Raw genomic sequence first — 23994 nt, 5'->3', positions numbered from 1 at the left:
GAAATATTCATTGAATCAGTTTATAGGTTTATATCCAACTCTGTGACGTTTACACACTTATACTGTGTTCTGTGAGAGTCCTAGAAACACACTGGATACTGTAGTGCAGAGGAACGATCACTGTTCCACATTTAAGACTCTTATAGTCAAAAATTACAAGAAGTGGGAAGAGAACCAGAAGCTGCAAGAGTGAAAGTGATGAGGCGTTTTCCTCAGCGCCACGTAGCAGGTCAGTGGCCAAGCTGGAAATAGGAGTCTGGTTATATCAGTTCAGAACAATAGCCCACTCGCTTTAAACTACGCTATCTGTCTTGGGAGGATCAGAAACATGACGGAACACCAAAAAAAAGTGTACAGACACAGTTGTTGTGACTTGGATATGGAAAAGAAATGCAAGGAAATGACCAGATATGAACATCACAGAAGTATCTGAAAGTATAACCTTTGTCATGGAGAGATAACTGCATGACAACCTAGTTCATTATTTCTCCCAGATTCTGTCTATCTGCGCTTTCTGCTTTTCTATCATTGCTTATGAATAGAGACAGTACAGGTTTTGTAACTGGCATCCTCTTGACATGGCTGATCTTTAAAGGCCAAGTCTGAAGCATTACCTGCCTGTATATCAATGTCTGGTGGACTTTATGTAGATTACTTTCCCAGCAAGCGTCCTAGAATAGATCCAGCTATGGCAACAGAAAACTTAGCAATACTTACTTTGAAGGACTGGTGTTGGCTACATCAAGGAAGCGAGTACCCCATTGGAAGGTGTGACTATATTAAGGCTATGCCTGTACTACAGACTGAAGTGTAAAGTAGAGCTTTTTGAAGTAAATGTAAATTCATATATTCAGGTAACAGAAACAGTCACGCCATGAAGCTCTGAGCTAATTTCTGTCAAGAGGCAAAACAGACGAGTACTCAGAAATTTCAAAATCCAGGCTTTTGCTCAGGTCCATTTCTTAATGTCGTTATCTACCTTTCTTTTTGAAAGGTGTGTAACACTCTCAGATCTTCTTCCTACTTCTGTGGCACAGTTTCGGTCATGAACAGTTTGCGATATCAATGTCCTTTAGCAGCTGGATGGCTGCCTTTCCCCCAGGCATAAGTAACATGATATTACCCGGTGGCTGTGGCCAAAATGGTTTAAACAGAAAAATGAAAAGATGAAACAATAAAGAGAATCAAAGCCTTCTTTCCTTGTAGTGAGTCACAAGGCTGATCATAGTGAGATGTTCTACATCCATTATAACATAATACTGTTTACCAGTTTATCATACCAAAATTATTAACCCTTTTGCTACTGAACACTTGTAAAGCCAACAAAACATTAAGAAGCCTGTGGATAGGAAAAAAACCAAACAACTTACAATGCAGGTTGGCATTTTATTGTTCACCAGGGACTTAAGCTTCCAAATTATTTAATGGCTTGGTAATGATGTTCAGGCACGTATGTAGTAAGGTATGGCAAGTGCTGGTTGCAGGCACCACTTATGTGGGGGAATGAATGGAGAGATGCATAGTTGTGTGGGCAGCCTGAGGCTGCTTGCCCCAGAGCTCTCATGTTGCTGGTGTCACTGGGAAAGGAGACAGAGCTACTGTCCCCTTCACCTCCTTGGTAAATCTGCTCCTGTGTTTTGTAGCTGGCTGGAGCAACCTGTCAGGTTGGAATCTGGCAAGGTCAGACAATTAAAACATTTTAATTTTGCAAAGTAAACACCTATCAAAGTCATTTGCTTAGGAAAGCAAAGGTCAGGAAGGAAAAAAAAAGTGCTTTGTTTTGATCACTTCTTCCTTTTTTCATGCAGATCTAGTCTTTCTCAGTCAGGAGTCACTCTGGGTTGAAGATTGTCCACACCCCATCAGCAAGTGACTGTTTTGATTTTATTTTTTAGGAAGGAATTTTGAAAACAGTTATGAAAGCAAGAAGTAAAATAATGAACTTAACGTTCATCTAAGGAATCGCTTTCTTAAGTGTCCTCTTCCAGACCTACTGGGGTGCTGCCAAATTGAAGGACATTCACATTTTAAACATTATCACCCATGTTCAGGAACTCGTCAAAAGTCAGGAAGGGAAAAATCTCAAGTCATTGTCTAAGCCATCCTCTAGATTTTTCAGCATGCTGTATTTGCCTTTGCAGCAGAGGTGCCAATATTTCTCTTGGGATATACACACTATTTCATCTAGTTCTCAGGAACTTTCTTTGGATGCTTAGCTGCATTAGCACATTGTTATTTTCATCCTCCCTGCTATTAGTCATTCTCTTACAGACAAAGCTAAAAACCTGTCTTTTCTAGAACCACCTCTGTATTCTTCAAATATTTGTAAACCCAACCATATGGTTCTTTGGCAGCAGAAGACGTACTTTTGATTTTAGTTTGGGAAAGAAAGATTATTTCACTTCCCAGATTTGACACTTCCACATATCAAATCAAATAACAGTTTATTGATTTTTCTAGAAAAATAAAATTACACAAATACATACATTTACAAAGCCATCTTCTCTTAATGTTTCTTCTGTATTTGTGGGCATCTGGATCAAATAAGCAATTTATTTTATAAAACTTGTTCAGTTTAGAAAGAAATTTTGTCAGGTGATTTCTGTGTGTTTTTCACATGGACTCTCAAGGAGGTCTTCTCATCTGCCTCTCTCAAACTTACCAGAAGTATTGATACTTTATTTGTGGAATCATATTTGGTTTCTGCAATTCAAAAGCTAAGATACAGGAAAGGGGAAAATTATAATTGCAGATGGCAAAGAGGCGGTACGCTCTTAAGAAACCCTGATCTTATCAACACAGGACTTTTAAAAGTCCTAAAAGAAATGGGGAATGTTTTGCCAGAAATACCATAAAAACAGAGACTTTTATCACATTTTTCCATTGCCTTTGCTTTGCTTCAGAGGATTACACGCTTGCTAACCAACAGTGGAAAGACATGAGACAACATAGAAGGTATTCATGTGGACCTGAGGATCAGAACGTCGTCACATTATTCCTGTTGGGTTTTTTATTACTTTCTCACTTAGGGTGCTGTTGTGGATGATAATCAGTTGGCTTGTTGGTTTTTTTCCCCTACAAATCTATTTATAGTCTTGTGGCAAAACTTAGCAGATAAAGGACCGACCACTGTACCCAGTGGTGCAACCAGTAGCAGGGACTACAGAGAGGCATTGTGCAAAGCTGAGGGTGAAAGGGCAGGGTAGAGAAGAAAATCTGAGAAATTGAGATAGTGGCACTTCTTTTCAAATACACTTTGAAATGCATGGATAGTCTGTAAAAGCTATCTGTTCTTGTTTTTGCTTTGTTATTATTGTGGCCTGAAAAACAAATGGGTATCATTCTGCTTCATATATAATTCTCAATTATAATAACCCTTAGAACTTGCACGATGTGCTTTGTCCTTAGATCAAAAGGTTGGGTGAACTTCCATACAGCTGAGCTGAGGGGCCCAGAAAATCAAGTTACCCTAGACATTATAATGAGCTAATGGCAGGATTTTGGCTAACATGAATATTCCCTGTTTTATATTCTAAATGGTAACTGGAATAAAAATTCAAATTGTCTATTATGGTTGAGGCAGAATGGAAATGAAGCTCATCTTTTTGGGGAACTGGTAGCAGTTTAAATATTGACTTAAATAGTTTGTTGTTGTTGTTGTTAATGTTGTAAAATATGCTTACATCACAGGTGTACAGCCATACCAAAGTGCTACATTTTACACTCACTTTTCTGCTTGTACTGAAGAACAGTGACTTGTGTAAAACATCGAATCTATAGATTTATCAGAAACAAAAGGCACAAATGCTAGCACTGCTGTATCATACGTAGAACAAACCCATGGTGCAGATGCAGAGTATAATTTTATGCTGGCTGCTCATTTTGAGGAGCACTCTGATTCATTAGCCCAGTGGGAACAAAATGGGAAGAAAACCCTTTAATTTCTGAACTCTGAGAATTTATGCTCATTTTGGAAAACACCTTATTAACACTGCCACTGTCTCCTCCAGAGAGAGCTGGGATTGAAATAGCACAGTATGATGCAGGCTTCTGGGAAGTGTCTTGGGAGAGCCTGAGACTAGGAAAATAGCGGTCATAGGTGCCGTGTCCTAACAGAGGATGAGGACAACTTCCACAATACAAGTAAAAAATAGGTTTTTACTTATCCTAACACACATCCCTAGATCACAGCTTCACTAAGAGATTTTTCAGAGCCATCCAAGGACTAGCAGACTCTTTCCCACTGGGTAAGCTGCAGAGTCTCTTTGCTGAACACATCCTGGGCAAAAATGTCACCTAGGCACCTTTTATGGTGTCTTCACCATATCCCCATGTGCTTTTGTGATAACAGCAAATGTGCAGACAAGTATCTGCGGACAGAGTGGAGAAGTGCTCTTCCTCAATGTTCTTTCCCTCTCCCTACTGGATTCTTCTGTAGAGCGAAGGGTATGGGGACAGAAAGGAAAAAAATGAGAACACAGGAGAGAAGGAACAAAACAGGCAAATGACAGAAGATAAGTGGAGAGAAGAAATGCAGCCTGAAAATTTAGAGAGGGAAGCTTTAAAAAATCACTACAATATGTAGGCTAAGGGGTTTTTTTAGGTCATTATGTTTGAATGAGAGCAATACAATCATTGCTGTCATTCCTTTCATATGTCTCCCTGCATTCCTTTTCTGTGTTCAACTGTCCATTTAAAACTGGCTGAATCTATTCCCTCATTAATTCTTTCCAGACTCTTCAGCATTTTAGCCAAGTCTTTTGATTATCTTTCTTGCCCAGCATATGAATAGACCTTTTTTGAGCGTGCAAACTATTGTGCAGACTGTGGTTTTCTTTTAGTGGAAAGAACTAGGTAACTTCAGAATAATTAGCTGAAATTTCCTCCCCTCCCCTCTTTTTTTAAAGATAATTCCTCGTCTCTCCAGGAAGATGAAGAGGTAGATATGGAGGCTGTCAACTGGCAGCTGAACACCACCTCCATGAATGGGCATTCATCTACCCCAACCACAGTTCGCTTTCCCAGCTGGGTGACTTTTGATGACAATGAAGTCAGTTTTTCACCGCAGAACCTTTCTCCCTTGAAAAGAGACACCCCACCTGCAGAAACACAGACTCCAGATGTTAACTTTAACCTCACTACATCTTTTAAGAAAAGAGAACGTCCTAAAAGCACATTAGGTGACCTCTCCAAAATTCAAAAACTAGATCTCTCCTCCTTAACCAAGTTGCCTTCTGTTGAAACACCACCATGGAGTGCTACTAATCCCTTCCTGGATGAATCTCTGCGAGATGTCCAACCCTCACCCATCAATCCATTCAGCTCATTCTTCGAGGAGCGAGACAGGCGTTCCAAAAGTTCTTCTGTCTCCAGTGCTCCAGGCAAAAGCCAAAGAGACTCTCTCATTGTTCTCCATCAAAAGCCTGATACCATCAGTTTCCATGAGGCAAACAAAAGTGTAACCCACACAGATGCTGTAGAGCAGCTCAAGCAACTCCAGATTGGAGATCCAGATCGTGTGAGCAGCCCTACCTTGCCTGATGATGACCCCATGATGCCATATGATCTGGATGCAGCCTTATTTAACCTGACACCAGCTCAGCCAAAGGATGGATGGCCAATGATGCTCAGGATCCCAGAGAAGAAGAACATTATGTCATCCAGGCACTGGGGACCAATATACGTTAAGCTGACTGACAGTGGATGTATACAGCTTTTTTATGAGAAAGGACTGGAGAAGCCTTTCCGGGAATTCAAACTTGAAATCAGTCATGAGATTTCAGAGCGCAAACTCCAGAACTATGATGAGAACGGAAGGATACACAGTGTGCGGTTGGACCGCACAACCTACAAGGAGAAAAAGAAGTATCAGCCTAAGCCAGCCATTGCTCACACAGCAGAGAGAGAGCAAATTATCAAGCTTGGGACTACAGATTATGAAGACTTCCTTAGCTTCATCAGTGCTGTGCAAGACACACTGATGAACTTGCCAGCCTCATCAACAGATTTGAGCACAGTGGGACTAAACTATCAAGAAGAAGAAATCACGGTTGATGTCAGGGATGAGTTTCATGGCATCTTGGCCAAAGGAGACAGCGTGATTCTCCAGCACAGTGTGCTGACCCATATCTATGTTCTCAGCTTCCTTTCTGGCCTAGCAGAATGCAGGCTGGGCCTTAATGATGTCCTGATCAAAGGGAATGAAATAGTTGCAAGGCAGGATATTATGCCCACTACTACCACTAAGTGGATTAAACTGTACAGCTGTCGGTTCCATTCATGTGTGGATGAGGATATGTTTAATAACTCCCGTATTATCCTGTTCAACCCCTTGGATGCCTGCCGGTTTGAACTGATGCGATTCAGAACTGTCTTTGCTGAGAAAACTTTGCCTTTTACTCTGAGGACAGCTGCCAGCATCAATGGCGCTGAGGTGGAGGTGCAGAGCTGGCTGATGATGTCCACTGGGTTCTCTTCCAACCGTGACCCTTTAACTCAGGTCCCCTGTGAAAATGTGATGATCCGCTACCCAGTGCCAAATGAGTGGGTGAAGAACTTCCGCAGGGAGAGTGTCCTGGGGGAGAAATCTTTGAAAGCCAAGGTGAACAAGGGGGCCACTTTTGGATCAACCAGTCTGTCTGGTTCTGAGCCAGTAATGAGAGTAACTTTGGGAACTGCCAAATATGAGCATGCCTTTAATTCCATCGTATGGAGGATAAACCGACTGCCTGACAAAAACTCAGGTGAGTGGTGCATACCATCTCTGCAGGAGTAAATTAAAAGGAGTTAAGTATTTTGGAAGATAGGGAATACTAGGTTTACGTGGTGAGGGATAAATCATCCTCTGTAGTATACCAAAGACATCAGTTAGTTGCATGAAGCATTTATCTGACCCTTCATTGCAGTAGTTTTACGTATCCTAAAAACATTGCTAATGACAAAAACGGGTTTAGGTTTTCCGGATGCAAAAATATGCCTTCTGTCCCTGCTTTTATGAGTACCTTAGGTATCAAACATCTCTGTGTGCTTAGCACTGTTACTGGAAGCAGGGCTTTTTCAGGTAACTTGCAAAGGCAAGATACTATGCTACAGGGCTGAAAGACAGGACCAGATAAACTGCTGTAGTTCCAGCACATGTGATTTCTTTTCCAGGCATTGTCAAGCATACTGGGCCAATGCTATATATTTCAACGCGTATACCACAGCTAATGCCTACAAAATGTCTGGAATGGGGTTTGTAAGAGGACAGAAGATATTGTGCAACCATTTAAAAAAAAAATTTCCAAACACCAGTTTGTGGCTATGTTTCTGTAATCAGTGCAGACAGGTAAATACTGCTTAAACCTGAAGAGAGAATACCAACATAAAACCCACAAGTCTTTGTATTTCCAGTAACATGTTCATAATTAAACATTCAAATAATACGAGCAAGCTGCCGGTCATTCCACTTCCTGCCTTTCATCCATAGTGTGCAATAAAGCTAGACAACTCAGGTTTATTTTTATTCGTAGTGAATTCTACTTCTTGATTTCTCTGATCTAGACTAGCTTTTTACAAATGAGATGCACTCTTTAGTATTAATGCTGTAGTAATGCAGCTGGGTGACTGGGTGGGGTTCCGTATTCAGTGTTCCCTGAAAGTTCAGTGTTGTACCAGATTTGGCACTTTCTAAGGACATACGTTTTTCCTGAGTTTGAGCTATAGTGTCAGCAAAACAGTGATCCAAGTCTTCTAATCTTTTGGATCACATTTCAGCCCAAGTACGCCAGCTTACACCATAGGTTACAAATTCGGAAGGGTATCACTGACAAAAGTGAAGGCTCCGTGTTTTCTGTAGTGCGAGGCATAAGAAGAGAGAACTTGGGAACTCAAGAGAAATATCGCAATGAAAAATTAATCTCAGGCTGGTTATGAGCAATAACATGCTTGTGAGGAAAATCTCACTATGCCATCTGCGTGAGCTCTGGGAACGAGATGCTGTGAAATTGGGCCTTCTGTGGCATCTTCTCTCCAAAGATCTCCGTATACCATACAGACATTACAGCTGGGGAAACGAAAGCCCCCAAACATTAACACAATCACAGAACATGCCGGCAGCAAACTAGGAGAAGAGGCAGCACTCCTGGCTCTACTGCCTCCTGAGAGATGATGCTCCTTTACCCATCACAACTTTGAGGGAGATGTTGATCTATGTCTCCTGTTTCCTTGATCTCGTCTCTCCCAGTGTGAGGCTTTATTATATAAACCCCATGTCAGGGGGAAATGCATCACAGACTTGGCACTGCTGTTGGAGCCCTGCCACAGAGCGTCGATCCATCAGTGTCACTGTGCAGAACGCAGGGCAGTTAGTATTTGTTTACATCCTGAGAGGAAGAGAGTGTCCTCACCCCTCCGGTCAGGTCAGATGTAATTTCAGGGAAAGGAAAGGCCTTGCAAGCACTGTCTTGGCCAGGACACATGAAGTACGTGAGAGAGAGGAAATCCCAAAGTGATGACAGGGCAGGCCAAGTGTAGTTTAAATCTGACCTTGCCTCTCAAGGACTATTTACATTTCTTGACAGTACTTGTCCCATGGTTTTCCTTACTCAAAGTATATGGCAAACAAAGAGGGATATAAGTGGTACTCAAAAGCATTGATTCCCACTCCTTCTCAGATTTGCCTGATGGACCACATACACTTCTGACCACATGATACTGATGTGTGGCCTACTCCCAGCCTTGTGCATGCTTGGCTGTATCTAGCCCTGCCCGCAAGTCATATAATAACTCACCTCCACCTATCTGCAAAAGTCCCTATAAATGATGCAGTTCTCAAGCACTAAATACAAAAATATTCCCGACTCGCACTTCATGCTCTCTTACTGTGGCACCTGCAACTCACCCCTAACAGCACCCTGGGTCCTCTACTAATGAACTGCTGTGGTGTCTGGGACTCCAGAGCAGGAGAGAGGTGGTGGCATCACACTCCGGCTGGTGAGCAATGCTGCACATAGCCACGGTCTCCAGCTCCACCCTGCCTCCAGAGGCCACACAACCTGTCCACACGACCTGGGGCCTATGCATTGCATGACTCCCTCCAGCACACGTGCCTATCTGCCAGCCCCGTATGCCTATCAAAGAAGTACATATGTAGGCGTAGACTTACTGTGAGACCCTTTGTTCACCCACGTTGTGTGCTCTGACACATCAGTCCCTTGCAAACGCGATCCCAGGAACTCCAGAGGTCTCCAGGTAGCCACTTGGACCTCTTGTGCTTCACTCCGTTCCCCGAATGCAGACTGGTGCAGGCTCTGTGTAGATGTGAGGCGTATGACACCATCAGCCCTGCCTGTGGCCTGGCCTGACGGCCAGTACCACAGCCCCGCGGGGAAGGAGAGCCGGTCCCTCCTGAAGCTCACTGCTTGCATTCAGGTTGTAGTATCCTAGCGCCCAAATCATTAAGAATTATTTCCACAGCTTCACTGGCTTATCCAAATGTTTTCTCTTTGTGCTTTCTAATGGGATGGGGCCCTTTGCACTCTCACTATAGGAACTTGTTATCAGCACAGTCTCTATTATTTTGTAGCCAAAGTGTCTGCCTGTGACTAGACATTGAAAAGCATATGACAAATGAAGGACTGTGTGTACTCTGGCTATGATTTGACCTAAGAAAAAAATACAGACTGAATTCTGCCAAGCACATTGCTGAAATCCTTTCCAAAACAGCTTGTTACACTTTATTGCCCTTCTCATATTCACAATTAACACGATCAAAGCAGTTGATAAAGAAAGCCTATTTACAGGCTCTGCAGAGCTTCAGTTGCAGCTGGCTGGGCTCCACATGTTTGATTTTTTTTAATCCACCAGCAGAACATTAGGAAAATATCCACCTGGTCTTCGATCGTGGGAAAACACTCTTCCAGCGGAGCAGGGATGTAGCCTCTATGCAGAGCCTTGGATCTGGATATTTGAACTTTGGTCTAGTTTGGCTGTGAATCTAAGGCATGCTGCCTGGTATACTTTCTGAAGTAAATTGAATCCTTTAATCCAAACATGTTGGGACATCAGAGTCATTTGGAACAGATTCCCTCCAATCACGATAACCCATGCATATATATGAATTCTATTATCAGATCCTTGATTGTCAGAATGAAATTTTAGTAGCTCAAGGAAGCAAGAGACGCAAACCAAAAGCAGTCTGTTGATTTCCTCCTGATTTTACTAAAAAGTGTACTTGTCCGTTAGAGAAAGAGCTCTGAATGAACCTGTTGAACAAACAGTCTATAGAAGTTATGCCTTGTGTGCCTCACACTCAGGACACTAATGAACACTGATGTGCTTGGTATTTTTGCTATAGCTTCTGTGTAGGAGTTGCTTGCTTAATTTGGTTGCCTGTCATGCTGAGCTGATTTAAATTAGTAACTTCCATATTTTTTTGAGTGTTGTGCATGGTCTTTTCTGTCAGTGGGTACTCCTACTAGAAGAAATTAAATTATTGAAAAATTGCTTTGTTAATTGCATTGCATTAATTATTAATTTTTTTTTCTTTTTTTTCCCCCTTTATTCCCACCCCCCTTTTTTTTTTTGAGCCTGTGAATATCCACCAACATTCAGGTGTGTTAGAAGAGTGGTTGCTGGTTCTATGTGTCCAGTTGAAATTATGAAGAGTTTAAAAGCTCAGATCTCCAAAGCACCTGTCACGCGGTGTGCTCAAGCCCAGTTAAACACTTCCTAGTGTTACCTTCACAGGCATCCATCCCAAAAGCAACTGAGCACATGCCAGCTCAGGAGTGTAGCGGCGCAAGCTGAACATTTTGTAGCTGTGTGTGTGGCTTGCGCCAGAGCACAGAGCCACGTCCCCTGGGCTGCTGTGGGCCTCCGCTGCAACCCAGGCACTCTGAAGGAGGGAGCAACCCACTGCAAATTAAAGGAGAGGAAAAGGATAGCAAAGCAGAGGAGCAGGAAGGATTACAATGAAGAGTCTACTGAGACTGGTTCAGGGTGAGGAAAGAGATACGAATGGATGGGGAGCCTGAGACTGGGAGTTGGTTGCCAGTACTGAGTGCTGAACACAGAATTTTTGAGCCAGGAATGACTCATTTTTCATAACGCAGTGCCAGAGGGCAGTGATTCCCAGGTATGTGCAGGGGCACCCGAGTGTCCCATGGCAGAGGCTGAAGTGCGCTGCCGCCACAGGTCTGCCTACCACAGCCGAGCTCAAGAACTGGGCAGAAGCAAAAGCCCTGCGGTGCTGGAGGGCACAGTGTCCTCCATGAGAGCACATGGGGCTGCTGCTAGCCCATGGCGGGTGGGATCATCTTGAAGGTCTGCTGTGCACCACTGCTTTTTATCCAGAAAAAGTGTGCTCCAGGTATGAAAAGCTGGGAAGCGCTGTCAGAGAGAGATCCCATCTCGCTCTAGAACCAGGGCAACTCTGCTTGGGATAATTAATCCTGACGAAAAGCAGGTGATGTATTTTAATGCTTGCAGAACTCGAGCTTTTATATCTGCTTGATACTGCACGCACTCATTCATAACTTGGCTCCAGCTGTGGTGCTGCATCTCTGTGGTCTCTGCTGAACTGCACCGCCTCTTGTTGGATTTGCTGCACAGACATAAGTTTATAAACCTTCCAGTTGTGAGGAAACTCTGGCTAGACTGTTTGGAACTATGAGGCTGACTCTAGATGAAATTTTTACCCAGACTTACACCAGGCTGAAATTTTTTTCCAACTCTATTTCAGAGGTTAAGTGGGATGTTGCAATGCCTAAGCCCTCTAAAGACTGTTCAATTTCATCCTGTTGGGACAAGTAATAGCTCAAAATCCCACATCTTGCTTTTCAAGCTTCAGCTCAACAAGGCTGACTTTTGGGCTAAGCTCTGGATGAGGAGCAGACTTCCTTTTCAAGGCCCAGGCTTGCAAGTCCTGCACAGACGGTGTTTTCCTCCTCTTCCCAGGGGGAGCTTCTGTGCTTTCCCCACCCAGTTCTTTTTACTCTGCCTGCCTTCCTCCCTCCTTGCCTCTGTCCTGTACACCTTGCTGAGCTGTATGGAGAAGAACTTTCCCAATGAAGAAGTAGTCAGAAATCCTAAAGCTTGTAACAGTGGCAGACAAGGATTCCGTTCATTTATTTATACATTACTTTCTTTTACACATACTTAGATAATAGGATCCCTTCAATCAGAAAGCCCAAGGTGGCTTTGAAGGCTCTCACCCTCATTTTGCAGGCAAAATGAGGCACAGACCTTAAATGACTTGCTCAAGAGCTTAGGGAGTTGGCAGCAGTCAGAAATAAAACCAACCTAGCTTGACTAGCAGTCCCTACTGTTGTCCAGCAAAACAAAGGAGAAAAAATAATAAAAAAGGTTATCATTTACAGATGGCAGAGCTAAACATGATTACTTCCTCACCTTGCCATCTTTAATGACTAGCCACCTTGTCATGGGTTAGAGTAAGGAATAAACAGTTATTTCCAAGCTGTGCAGAAATTTGCTTTTTGAACCCAGGAAAGTTATTTAACCTTATCCAGTATATTTTCTTTTGCTAAAAATGGGGATAACAATTTCAAATAAACATGAAATATCTGCCAAATCCCACCTTTCCTTATTATCAATACATGACATTTCAGAAAGATGTGCCACAATGTACTTGGCATGTTACATACACTGGGGGAATCAGAAGAGGGGAGATACCTTTACCCTACTGTGCTTGATTTACATCTGGTGTTTTCACCCCCTAAAAGCAAACTAGCATGAATGGCAGTCTTTTTTGCAGTTTGTTTAATTCCTCTGGAAACTCCAACAGCATTGAAACAGGTAAGATACTGTCACTTGCTATGAACTAGTTCACTCAGGCAGGTTCTTGGTTTTTGCAGTTTTGTGATGTTGCTTCCTCCTACATGTTGTGTTTTCTGATGCATCCAACACAACTTTCATGTCTGTTTGCTCTCTTTTTCCAGCTTCTGGCCATCCTCACTGCTTCTTCTGTCACCTAGAGCTTGGCTCTGACCGGGAAGTGCCTTCCAGTTTTGTCCGCTATGTAGATGTGGAATTTGACATGCCCACCACTTCTGCATCCAAAGCCACTGTTCGGTCCATCTCTGTTGAGGACAAGACCGACGTGAGGAAGTGGGTCAACTATTCAGCACACTACAGTTACAAGGTAAAACTGAGCATGTGGCAATCACCATGGTTACTTTGCATACTTCATTGTCTTGAAAAATGCGGGCAGGCAAATAAAATACCATGGACACATGAGGTGGGAATTTAGCACGTGCCAGGCTCTGTGCAGTAGCTACCCATGTGCAGCCTGTTGATTCATAGCAAACAAGCAGTGGATTATCCCTCAGCGAAGATGGAATAAACTTGCTTGCAGTTGCTTTGTGGAAGAGCATACACAGAGCCAGCTACTGGGGATTAGCTGATACGGTAAGAGTGTGAACAGGGAGTTTTGCTGCTCTTCATAGCAGCTACAGTGGGAGTGCTACAGTGGGAGTGCTACAGCAGACAAAAGGATCGCATTATTTCTCTGCTTAAATATTTCTTCTTCCTGCCAGCCCTAAGGAGAGGAGCAGATGGGAAAATGCACTACATACATACCTGCCAAGAATCTCAGTATGCCAGAATTTGCATGTTAGCTGATCACTCAGCAGAGAAATTGGCATCCTACCTGCCTTCTTTAAGAGCAATGATGAGAGATACTGAAAAGATTCTCATGGCAAATATTTTTAATGGTAATTGTAATTACATTTTTAGTAGTCTCTTAAATTCCCTGGAGATGGTATTTGATCTTCCTGAGTATGCCTTTTAAGAATTAAACACTGGATTATCCCTGAGTTTTCGGAGGTGTTGAAATTGAGAACACAAATGTAGATGTGCATTTTGAAAATTAAACTCTCTGCTTTATACATCAGTCTTTGCAGAGTTTAAAATTGAGGCTGGATCTTCTGCTGTCACTTAGGAAGCCACCTGTCCTCTGCAGATTTGGTTCTGGGTTTGGATTCAAAGTACAGCTGGGGATGGTAATGAATGTAAAATCATGTGAGACCGGTTCTCTGCATGACATTACCTCTTCTGGAAATGATGTCATGACACTGTTGAATCGTAAAACTGTTTGGATTAGACTGAAAAAACTTACAGTAAATAAAATCCAGCTTTCCCTCCTCAGTCTATTGAGTCTCTTCACAACCCTCTCAGTTTACCAAGAGTTTCTTCACCTGAGCAGGACACAAACCGCCACTAAGGAAGATTTTTGAATCTTTTGTTTTCCTTTCTCATTACAAATGTTCTCCCTCTTTTTCCTCTGCCAGGTCGAAATAGAGCAGAAAAAAAGCTTGAATGAGGATCTGAAGGGAGAAGATACTGCAAATGTCAATGAATGTGCTATGCAGTGAAGGAAGATCAGTCTGCAAGTCCCAAGAGGGGTGGTCAAATTAACAGACCTGGAAGAAAGGACTTGCAGGGTTTTGGTATTTTTCTTTTTGAAAGTATGAAGTGCTACTTTTAAAATAATGCTCTGAAGAGTATTGTTTTTCCTTGTGATGATCCGTACTTTGAGAAGAAGCTCGTCAGTGGTTCGTTTGGAGCGGACCCATGGGCTTTTGCTGGAACAATTTAAGTCCAGTTGGGGTATAGACAGAATGACTCGTATTACAGTCAAGCCTGCCTTTTCTGCCTCTTCACCATCTAGGTTCTGCACTGAAGTATGGTCTGGCCACCATCACAGCCAAACCAGAAAGCGGCCTTTATCTCACTTACAACCTTGCCCTCCTACGTTAAGCATTTTTTTTCTATGCCTGTTGGTTTGGTCATTGGCAGATTCACTTCCTGCTGAACTGCCAAATAAAACCCAGGGAGCATCGAGTGAAAAATGATATAAAATCTCATCTCTGAAGTGGTCAACAGAGCGAAAACCCTGAGCACCATTCTGGAGAATCGACAAACTTTGCATCTTAAACACAGTAAATGGTCAAGCAGATGAACTACAGACAGGACAGCTAATCATGTAGCTGTTCTTCTATTCACCCCTTCCTGTCTCATCCCCTGAACGACAACATGTCATTGTGCACATTTTCATGGGGTCTGCACAAGTTACAAGAAAGCCTCTGCAACTCCTTAAAATTTTTATTTGTTAGTCTGGGCTGTTCTGTTATCTAGACTGAACATGGTTATGGCTGCTAGTAACAGGGAATGTGTGTTAGAATAGAGGTGATACAGGAGGGACTTTGCTAAGATTAGATCATTCCTGCCTAGAAAGATATTTAAGGGAAAAACATTGGGGTTTGGTTTTGGGTTTGGTTTTTTTTTACATGTTTTCTTGGATGGGTAAGGTGGGTGGTTATTGAAAATGTCAGAACACAATTACTTTAACAGACAATGTTGTTTGCCATCCTGAAAATCCTTGGAAGTCTGTCCAGCGCAATATTACTTTCACGTTCTAGCTTGAACCTACAATATAAGTAACTTGTATCTTTATAAAACCACCACTAACTGGGACCCAAAATCTCTTTTCAAAAATTAACAACAAGCTTCCATCATGGAGATTTTTTTATCTCCACTTAGCTGAAAGTAACAGCAAGTCTTAAAACTTCTTTCTAAATAAAAATGCAGATGGCAAAAATCACTCATTCATATATATTTTCAGAGAAAACAGTGTTCAAAGTACCCATTTTTTGTAGTTGTTTCCATGGCTTGTGTAATATTTTGTCTCAAGGTAATTTTAAATGTAAAAAAAGTAATTTATTAATTCATTTATCTTTTGAAAGGTTACTGTTGACTTTAAAATCACACATTTGGAAAGCCTCGGCAATGTAATTTAAAATCATAATGAATTAAAATGAAAGTTTTTTTATAAATTTATTTTATTTTACATTTCATATAACAGAAAATTAATACATTCTCGATTTACTACTTTCACTGTGACTCCTATAAAAATCACTAGAATGTTAAAATCCCAAATAAAACACGAGATTAATTACGTTGAGTCTAAAACTGGTAGTGGTAGAATTTAAAACAAATTATAAGGAACTTAGAAATGCCTTTTTATATGCACTTAAATTTCAGGCTTATGTCAACGTAGTGATATATATTTACACAGGTACACTGCTGTAAATACGTAAAGTCTCAGTCCCTCTAGGACTCCTTAATAAACATGTAATATTCTATTGCAGGTAGTCCTACTGAAGCCCAGGGTGCTCCTCGGAGCACACCAGTTAGTACTAAGCATTTCCAACATCTCCCTGTAAATGGAAGAATGCTATTAAGTTTTATGAACCATTTTGAGATCAGTGGATTAAAATTACTGATAAAGTGCAAAGAATTATTATTTATTAAATGATAACTTGTATAGGTTGTGAAATATCTGAGAGTACGGGGCTGAATTCGTGACTGATTCTCAGCTGTGTTACAGGCTGGCTGTGATGAGTTGCATGGCAACTCCTCTCTACAATATTCACTCTTCTTTTCAAAGGCATTCAAAGAACTTCTGGGTGTTTTTCCTGTTTTTCACTGCAGCTCCTAGTGTACAGTTTCTGAAAAGGACCGGCAAGAAATCCAACAAAACCAAGCTGATGGAGTGCTGAGATGTTGCTGAGGAAGTATGAGAATGTTTTGTGAAAGAAACAGTCAGGAGATTTCCTACTCTCATCTGCAGGCTCAGTGTCTGAATTTTTGCCTATTGCCCCCGAGCCCTTGAAAACACAAATAAGTAATAGCAAATAAACAAAATTATGTTGTACTCCCTAAAGAGGGGAGAAAGTCAAAGGAATATCATTTTCCGTCTCTGTTGAATTCTTAAACTACTCAGTCTCTATCATACTCCAGCCACAGAATATTTCATGCCCCAAAAATTGAAAGATGAGCATATTGGAGGTTTCTGGATTTACTTAATTCCTCTACATCTTCATCACTGATTCTTTTTTTTAATTCAAAGTTAATGGATGAAAGAAAGAGTATGGGCCTGACTCTGATCTCTCATGTAATTAGTTGTACGACAGAAGAATCTCTTCCAATCCTCATGGAGTTATGCAGGCAAAACTGGAAAAGTGTTCTGGTTTATAAAAAAGCTATTTTAATCCATTCTGATCTCTGGAGAATATTTTTCTGATGTACCTGCCACTGAATTCTCAAGAGTTTAGGTTGACTACCTCGGCCAGAGTTTCAAAAGATCTTATTTCCTATTGAAGCACTAGAGTAAGTAGTTTCATTTTTCAAAAGAGCACTAACAACCAAGATCTTTAGAAAATCTAGTGTTGGTATCACCAGGTGTCACCACGGAATTCTTTTTTCAGTCCAGCACCATTACGAGCACTGAGCATTTGAACACTGGGATCCTAACTGCCCTTTTTGAGGCTTCCACTGTTCTTGATTAAACAGTGCCAATTTTTCCGTGTTAGATACTGTCACGTATGAACTTTATGTACATGAACCATATACTCTTCATCCATAGCGGTACAGTAGTAATTTGGACAGACTGTTGATGGGAGTGAGGGGAAAAGAGCCAAGAGGTTTGTCAGTTTTAGAGCAGCAGAAATGATTTAGATACAAGCTATGCCTGTAGTGGGGATGATTTTTATTTTTTTTTTATCTTGGGGAAGAATCTCTTTGAATAGTTTCAGTTTAATACTCCTTTTAAGAAAGATATAATCACTCTCCTTTGGTTTATTTGAAAGCTTTGTAGTACTCCAACACTCCGTGCAGGAAATGTGCCTTCAAGGTAAGCATACATTTACTCCCTGAAGCTATTCCCACTTTCAGACTTCTTTCTATTTCTCATTATGGTTGTGTTTCATTTTTGTACTGTGGTAATACTTGAGGTATTGCAGGGAATTTTGCCTAGAAAAATAAACTTAAACAGTCTTTGATCACAAGGGGTAAAGATGAACGACATCTCCGGGCAGCTGAGCTTATTTTAGTGAATGCCTCTTACATTTATTAACTATGGACACTCTGCTAGCAAAGGAAAATGGGCAAATTCAGCTGAGAAATACTGTAACTCACTGATGTTATTTTTGTCCTTTATTTTATTTAGACTCAAATTTAGTCATCCTATGAAGGAGGCAGATTTTAGGTTCTTCACTGTAGCAGTATCATAAGAAACACTGCAGAAATAATTCACCTTTTCTGGGGGTTGCTGGCTAACATATTTACTTGACAGGACGTCCAAGACCTGTTGGTCTACCTGTCCACTTAACTTACCTGCTAAAACTCCCTCTTGATCATTCACCTCCCAGGATAGAGAGCAACTGTATGCAAAAGAGCATGAAAGCAAGAGGAAAAGGTGTATAAAGTTCAGCCTGAAGGTACTTACTCTGTTGCTTGCATGAAATTCTCAGTAATTTCCTTGGCCCTTGAATGCACACAGACTAATCAAGCCCTTGATAGGTCACCTCTGTTCCAGAGGGTGAAAAATTCCTTTCAGTGACTCTTAGCAGCTCATGTTTATAGCTGTATTCATCTCCAGAACTAGCCAGCACAAGAATTTGCAGCACGCAGAGATCACTTATGGATGAAGTACTTACTTACCCTCTTCTACCACTAAAGTTAAATCTGTATCATGAGTTGTCTGAGATACGAAATTTTGTGTCATAACAGGCATAGCTGTTCCGAGCCTTCCTGTTTTGTTCAGCCACCCACCCATCCATCCATCCTCCCATCCGTCCTACCCTCCCTCCCTCTCTCTCCTATACTTGCAATTCATTCTTTGCACTATTGACATTGATTGGCTTGATGATTATTTTGTAACATGTTCCTACCTTTTTGTTTTGTAAAGTAAGGAAGTCTATACACTGGCTAACTTTGTAGAAGTGGTTAATTTTTTTTTCTTTTTATTTTATCAGTTGAAATGGGATGTCATGTTTTGTTTGAACTATGGGAAAACTTAAATAAATGTTAAGATGAAACAGCATATCCACATTTTCACTGTGAAATTGAAGTTGTATGTGCTGTGTATTCTGGTAAGTCAAAAGTCTTGAATTCAGAAGAGGAAAAGGGAGTGTTTTGAATGGCATAAAGGACATAAATTAGAGGTAATAGGACTATATACAGAAGAGAGATTATTTCATTTGATCATCCAGACTGAATGATAGACTGCAAAGGAAATGGAGCAGGCCTAGAGCTTGAGCCACATAACAGACGTGTGGAGCAGTGCTGACATAATATAGAAGAGGATCCAACATTTGAATGAAGCCATCCTGAAACAAAGTAATTGAGAATTGAAGTTTCTGCTCAGTGGGTCTCTTCTACTTCTGTTCTCTGACCGCTAAAGCCAGGAGTACATGAGAGGGCAGCGTCTTCCTGTGATCAGAACAACTGTTTGCAAAGCAAGTGTAAGGATAAGGTCTAAATACAGAGTCCTCTGCTATGATTCTCTGTGTTCTTTCAAACTTCAGTAAGCCATGTATCATTTCATACATCTTTCCACTTCTCTCACAGTCACTGAGAAAAGTTGCAGTCTGCTGTTAGAATTAGACCAAAGAGCTGGGCAGTCTCATTGACCAAAGAAAATGAGATACCCATCATAAGGGCTGCTCAGATTATTGCTCTGAGCTCAGCACATCCTCCATAGTATGCCTCAGTACAACTGACAGTGAGTCAATCATTTTACAGTATAAGAAAATGGAGGTACACAGGGAACGATGCCTCATGTTCGTTATTCAAGAGTAACTTGCGTCAGCCAGAAGAAAGAAGGAAAGTTAAATAGATTCAAGGGCTGTTAGTAATAGCAGTTTATTTACTATAATTCAGATATTCAGTGGCATTTGAAAATGTTACTATCAAATTGGGAGGGTAGAATTATATCAGCCATGATAGCTTGATAATATGCAAAATGGTTTTAAAAAGAGAGTTCTAGAAAAAGCTGAAAGTTTTAAACCAGGGAGCTCAAAGTTCCTTGGCAACAGTGCAGTCCTTCGAGACAAGCCAAAATAATACCCTGCAAGAGATGGAGAAGTCAGAGTGCCAGCACAATGTGTACCCAAACAAAAAACATCACCAGAGTGAGATAGCACAATTTGGAGAGAAAAAACCACCACAGTTTTCTTTCAGTGCTCTTAGTTGCCATGATTGCCCTTACCATCTAATCCAGGTATGTTGTAAATTTATGAGTAGAACAAAAGCTGCTGAAGGTCAGCTGAGGTGAAGCAAAAGATAGAGAAGCAGCCCATTGTTTCAGCTTAGGTGCAGGTCTGTGTCACAGCAGGTGTGTCTGAAACATGAAGCACCAGTCCCAGAAAAAACCTCCTGTCCTTTTGCTCACAGTATTAGAAGCCTAACAGCAACTGCCATATATAAAAAAGTAGTTGGAATAGTATTTTAAACACCAGCTATGAAAGGTGTCTTTCTCAACCCTGAATAATGGGACAGCAAAGCCTGAAGGAGAGGGGTGACTATACCACCGCCTGCAGCTGCACTGGGGTGTCACAACATGTGGCAAACACGTGCTGGGGGTGTGGGCAGACTGATCCTTCCCTGCTCAGGGGCTCTCTGCAGTATCCCGGTTGCTACTGCCCCAGGGGCTGTAGATAAACTGGGAGCAACCAGCTTGGCCTAAAGAGCTTCTGAAGGGATAGGAGGAATACAGGGTGAATACAGCTGAAAGTAATTTCCTAAGGTGAGAGCCTCTTTTGTAAGGGTTTCCCTTTTGCAGAACAGAAAAGGAGAGCTCTACTCTCTGCGTGGAAGCAAAGACATTTGTTAGGGCATGGTCAGTTCAGCAATTGTATTAATACAGAGAGTACTCAGATTAAAAAGGAATGAAATAGGAAAACCTCATGTCAGTGCACAGATGCAGGCAGAAGCGTAGCAGAGTACTGGCTTCTGGTCAAGAGAAACAAAAGCAAAACTGCAGACAGTTTTCAACTAAGAGATGAATAGAGCTCAATCATTACAGCATCCTCTGTCCCCACCTTCCTTTGATCAAAATCTTGTCTAAATTGCACTGCATCAGTCAGCAGGCTTTTTTTTTTTCCCCCCCCAAGCTGTTATAGGTACCCTTTGCCCAGGAGGAAGAACTGTCCCTGGCAGTCAGGAAGTGACAGTTGGTACAAGAGGAACAACCAGGGGAGTGCGGGTGGCAAAATAGGATATGCTGAAGTTACAATCTCAACAGAGAAAAATGTGTGCTAATACCTCATGAAGTCCCGTGACAAGTCAGGAATTGTGCAAAAAATGTGACTTGGGGAGTCCCAGTCTACAAACACTGACCCTGGGAACAAAGGAAAAAAAAATAGTAAAAAATTTAGTATGAGTATTATGTGAACAAATAGAATTGGATTTGGAACTGAACCACATTGTCAAAATCAGCTCTCAAATGGTACAGGGCCAGAGGACCTAAAAGACACAGGATGCTGAAAGTGTGAGTTGACAGTGACGTTTCTGCATGGTAAGTTGGGGTTTGTGGTATGGGTCCTACCTAGAGAAGTGAACTGCAGAGTGGAACGATAAGGCATTTAGCTGTGTGTTCACGCTCCCCAGGTTCACCGGAGCTAAGGGACTGTTGCTCTCCAGTGGTCATTGCAAGCTGCCAGGTTTTTGCCTAGACTACTGACCCGCTGCATCAGGCAGACTCAATGAAACACAAGTCACACTGGTTTTCAGGACTGTGAACCCCATGCAGAATTTGGCCCGTTCTTGACACACTGAAAACCAGATAGATCTCAAAACTGGGTGTAAGAGCTGACTACCTCAATTGATTCCATGTTCAGCTGAGAAAAGGCCAACAGACAATTTTTCAATGGTGTTGACTGCTCTTTTCACCCAAGCAGTCCTTACCTGTCTGCACATGCACAGAATCAGTTTAAATTTACATCCATAAAGCACTTTCAATACCTCCAACAGAAAATGCTATAAAAGGATAACTTTTAACTACTGTCTATTAAAAAACAAAAGCATTTGTGTGTGTTGTATAGGCATGCATAGGCCTATACAATTATGTATTGTATGATGACAAGAACAGTAGTTTGACCTTTTTATTTTCTGGCCACTCTTCTAAAAGACAGACACCCCCCCACCGCGCCGAGGTACACCACTGGGGCTAAGTCCGAGTCTGGGCAGCCAAGCCCACCGCTCCTGTATGGTAAACCTCCATGCAGCTACTGCCTCATTCTGGAAGTACCAAAATTCCCAGGAGCTCTCATAAATTTGCATGAAAGATGTCTACGCACACCTACTGTTCCTGTGCATGCCTCAGACTACCACAGTCCTAGACGGTTATATAGCCAAGTCCAGCTTGGGTTTTCAAGCCAAGCGTTCGCCTACCTTCCATCTCTCGAGGATTCTAACCTGCTGCCGTGCTCAGAATGAGCATTGTGTGCTATAAACCTGCTCAGTCGTCAGAGCACTGCACTGCAGGTAAGCGAACAGGGTTTGGCTTCCTTTCTCCTTCTTGTTTGAGGCTACCTGGAGGGGCAGGACAGAGGTGGAGACAGTTCAAGACTGAAAAGAGGGACTGAAGACTTCCAGGGTTTAGAGTATTGCCCAGGTTTGTCAATCCTTGACTGCAGTTTCTGAAATGCTGTCGAGTAAATTATGGAAGTAGTCCTTGGAGCAGGAACTAGACACCAGACCTGCCCTCTCCCTCCAGACAAATTTCTTTCTCTGCTGAGCTCACCGAACCTGGAAGGCCTGCTGCCCAGTGAAAGTACTTTATAGGATAAGTAATAGCACCATTTGAGGATAGTGCCTTATCTGTTTGCTGAGGTGCTATGGAAATAGAAATGTTTAAATACGTCCTTGTGCTGTATTTTCTAAGAAGTAATTTGTTATAAAAAGTCTCCTTCCTGAAACAAAATGATCCTTCTGTATTAGAGCTTGGGAAGAATACAACTATATGCCTTTGAAATAAATCCCTTACAGCATGGGGACAGTTTTCCTTCCCAGCACCCACAAAAAGCACATGAAAATCAGTTTCAATCTGTCCTGAAGTAATTTCTTACCTAATTTTTAGGTTTAAGAAAAAGATGTACTAGTTACTAATTTTCAGCTTATGTTAATTATTTAACATTTACTATGCATTATGAACCTACTTTTATAGAAGTTACAGCCAACAGTCACTGCTCTCAATGAGAGTGCTACTGGACAATTTTAGCACAAAGAGGGAAATTTTGAAAACATATTTCTCTGATTTGTTTTCTGCTGGGGTTATTATACTGGCATAGGAGTTCTGCCTCCCTCTTGTGGCTACATCCGTTACTTTCGACTTGGAAAAGAAACGTACAGTGCAGCCACAATCAGAGTTCACGATAGTTACCTTCCTGATAGAAGCCTCCTCCTCAAGTTTGCTAGAAAAGCCCCATTATGTTGGGAATCTCCCATACAAAAAATTTCTACATAAGGGAGAGATTCTTTTCCACTTTCATGTGGGAACAACTGAACACGTTTGATAAAATCAGTCATAATTCATGCTGGTGACATTTTGTAAGTGACTCTGAATGTTCGGATTCAAGTCAGCCAAATGTATGAGCTCCACCTAGGAGTTATTAAGGTATATTCCAGGTGATGTGGTATTTTCAAGTAGTGCAAAAACTCGTGCCCTATACATTTTAGGATATCACTTTGTCCTTTCCTATCACCTTCCATTTAAATAACATGTAGTCCTTTTCAAACATTAAGAAATTAAGCTATCTGAAGAGTTAACTGCAATAAAAGACTGTACCTCTCAGATGATAAGAAAGCTAAGATAGCATTAAATCGCTGCCTTGGAATGATAGAGCCCCAGCTGAATGCAGATCTAATGTCCCTCCATTGTTTCCCTAATCCAGAAGAACATCTTCTCCCTTCAAGGTCCTTAGCAGACTTCCAGCATTTGTAGCGTGATTTACCTTGAGTGTCTCTGCTCTGTGCCCTTGTATTCTTCATTCCTTAGCAATTTACACTGATACCAATATAGCACATTGCCTGCCGCAACATTCAGAAAGACATGTGAATTGTGTCTCGAAAGCCATAGCTGGAAACTGGGCAGGAGGGACCTGGGATTTGTAGCAGAGGTCTACAGTAATGGAAAGAGAGTAAGCTGCACAG

General features: G+C 41.7%; 1 protein-coding gene across 3 annotated transcripts in view; it reads left to right on the top strand.

Moving 5' to 3' along the window:
* STON2 (stonin 2) overlaps positions 1-18885 on the top strand; it is an 83956-nt gene extending 65071 nt beyond the window's left edge. For 2 of the 3 annotated variants that reach the window (XM_076345229.1, XM_076345228.1), the window contains exons 5-7: positions 4908-6743; positions 12939-13141; positions 14289-18885. In XM_076345229.1, the coding sequence (XP_076201344.1) occupies positions 4908-6743; positions 12939-13141; positions 14289-14372 (2123 nt within the window). In that variant the 3' untranslated portion in view covers positions 14373-18885. Of the gene's footprint in view, positions 1-4907; positions 6744-7152; positions 7422-12938; positions 13142-14288 lie in introns of those variants that run through there. The other variant, XM_076345230.1, reaches the window with a different exon arrangement.
* Positions 18886-23994: the final 5109 nt, after the last annotated feature.

This window comes from Aptenodytes patagonicus, chromosome 7 (genome assembly GCF_965638725.1).
Source record: "Aptenodytes patagonicus chromosome 7, bAptPat1.pri.cur, whole genome shotgun sequence".
Classification (NCBI taxonomy): Eukaryota; Metazoa; Chordata; class Aves; order Sphenisciformes; family Spheniscidae; genus Aptenodytes; species Aptenodytes patagonicus.
The sequence above is the reverse complement of the archived record's forward strand: the minus strand, read 5'-3'. Positions and strand labels throughout refer to the sequence as shown.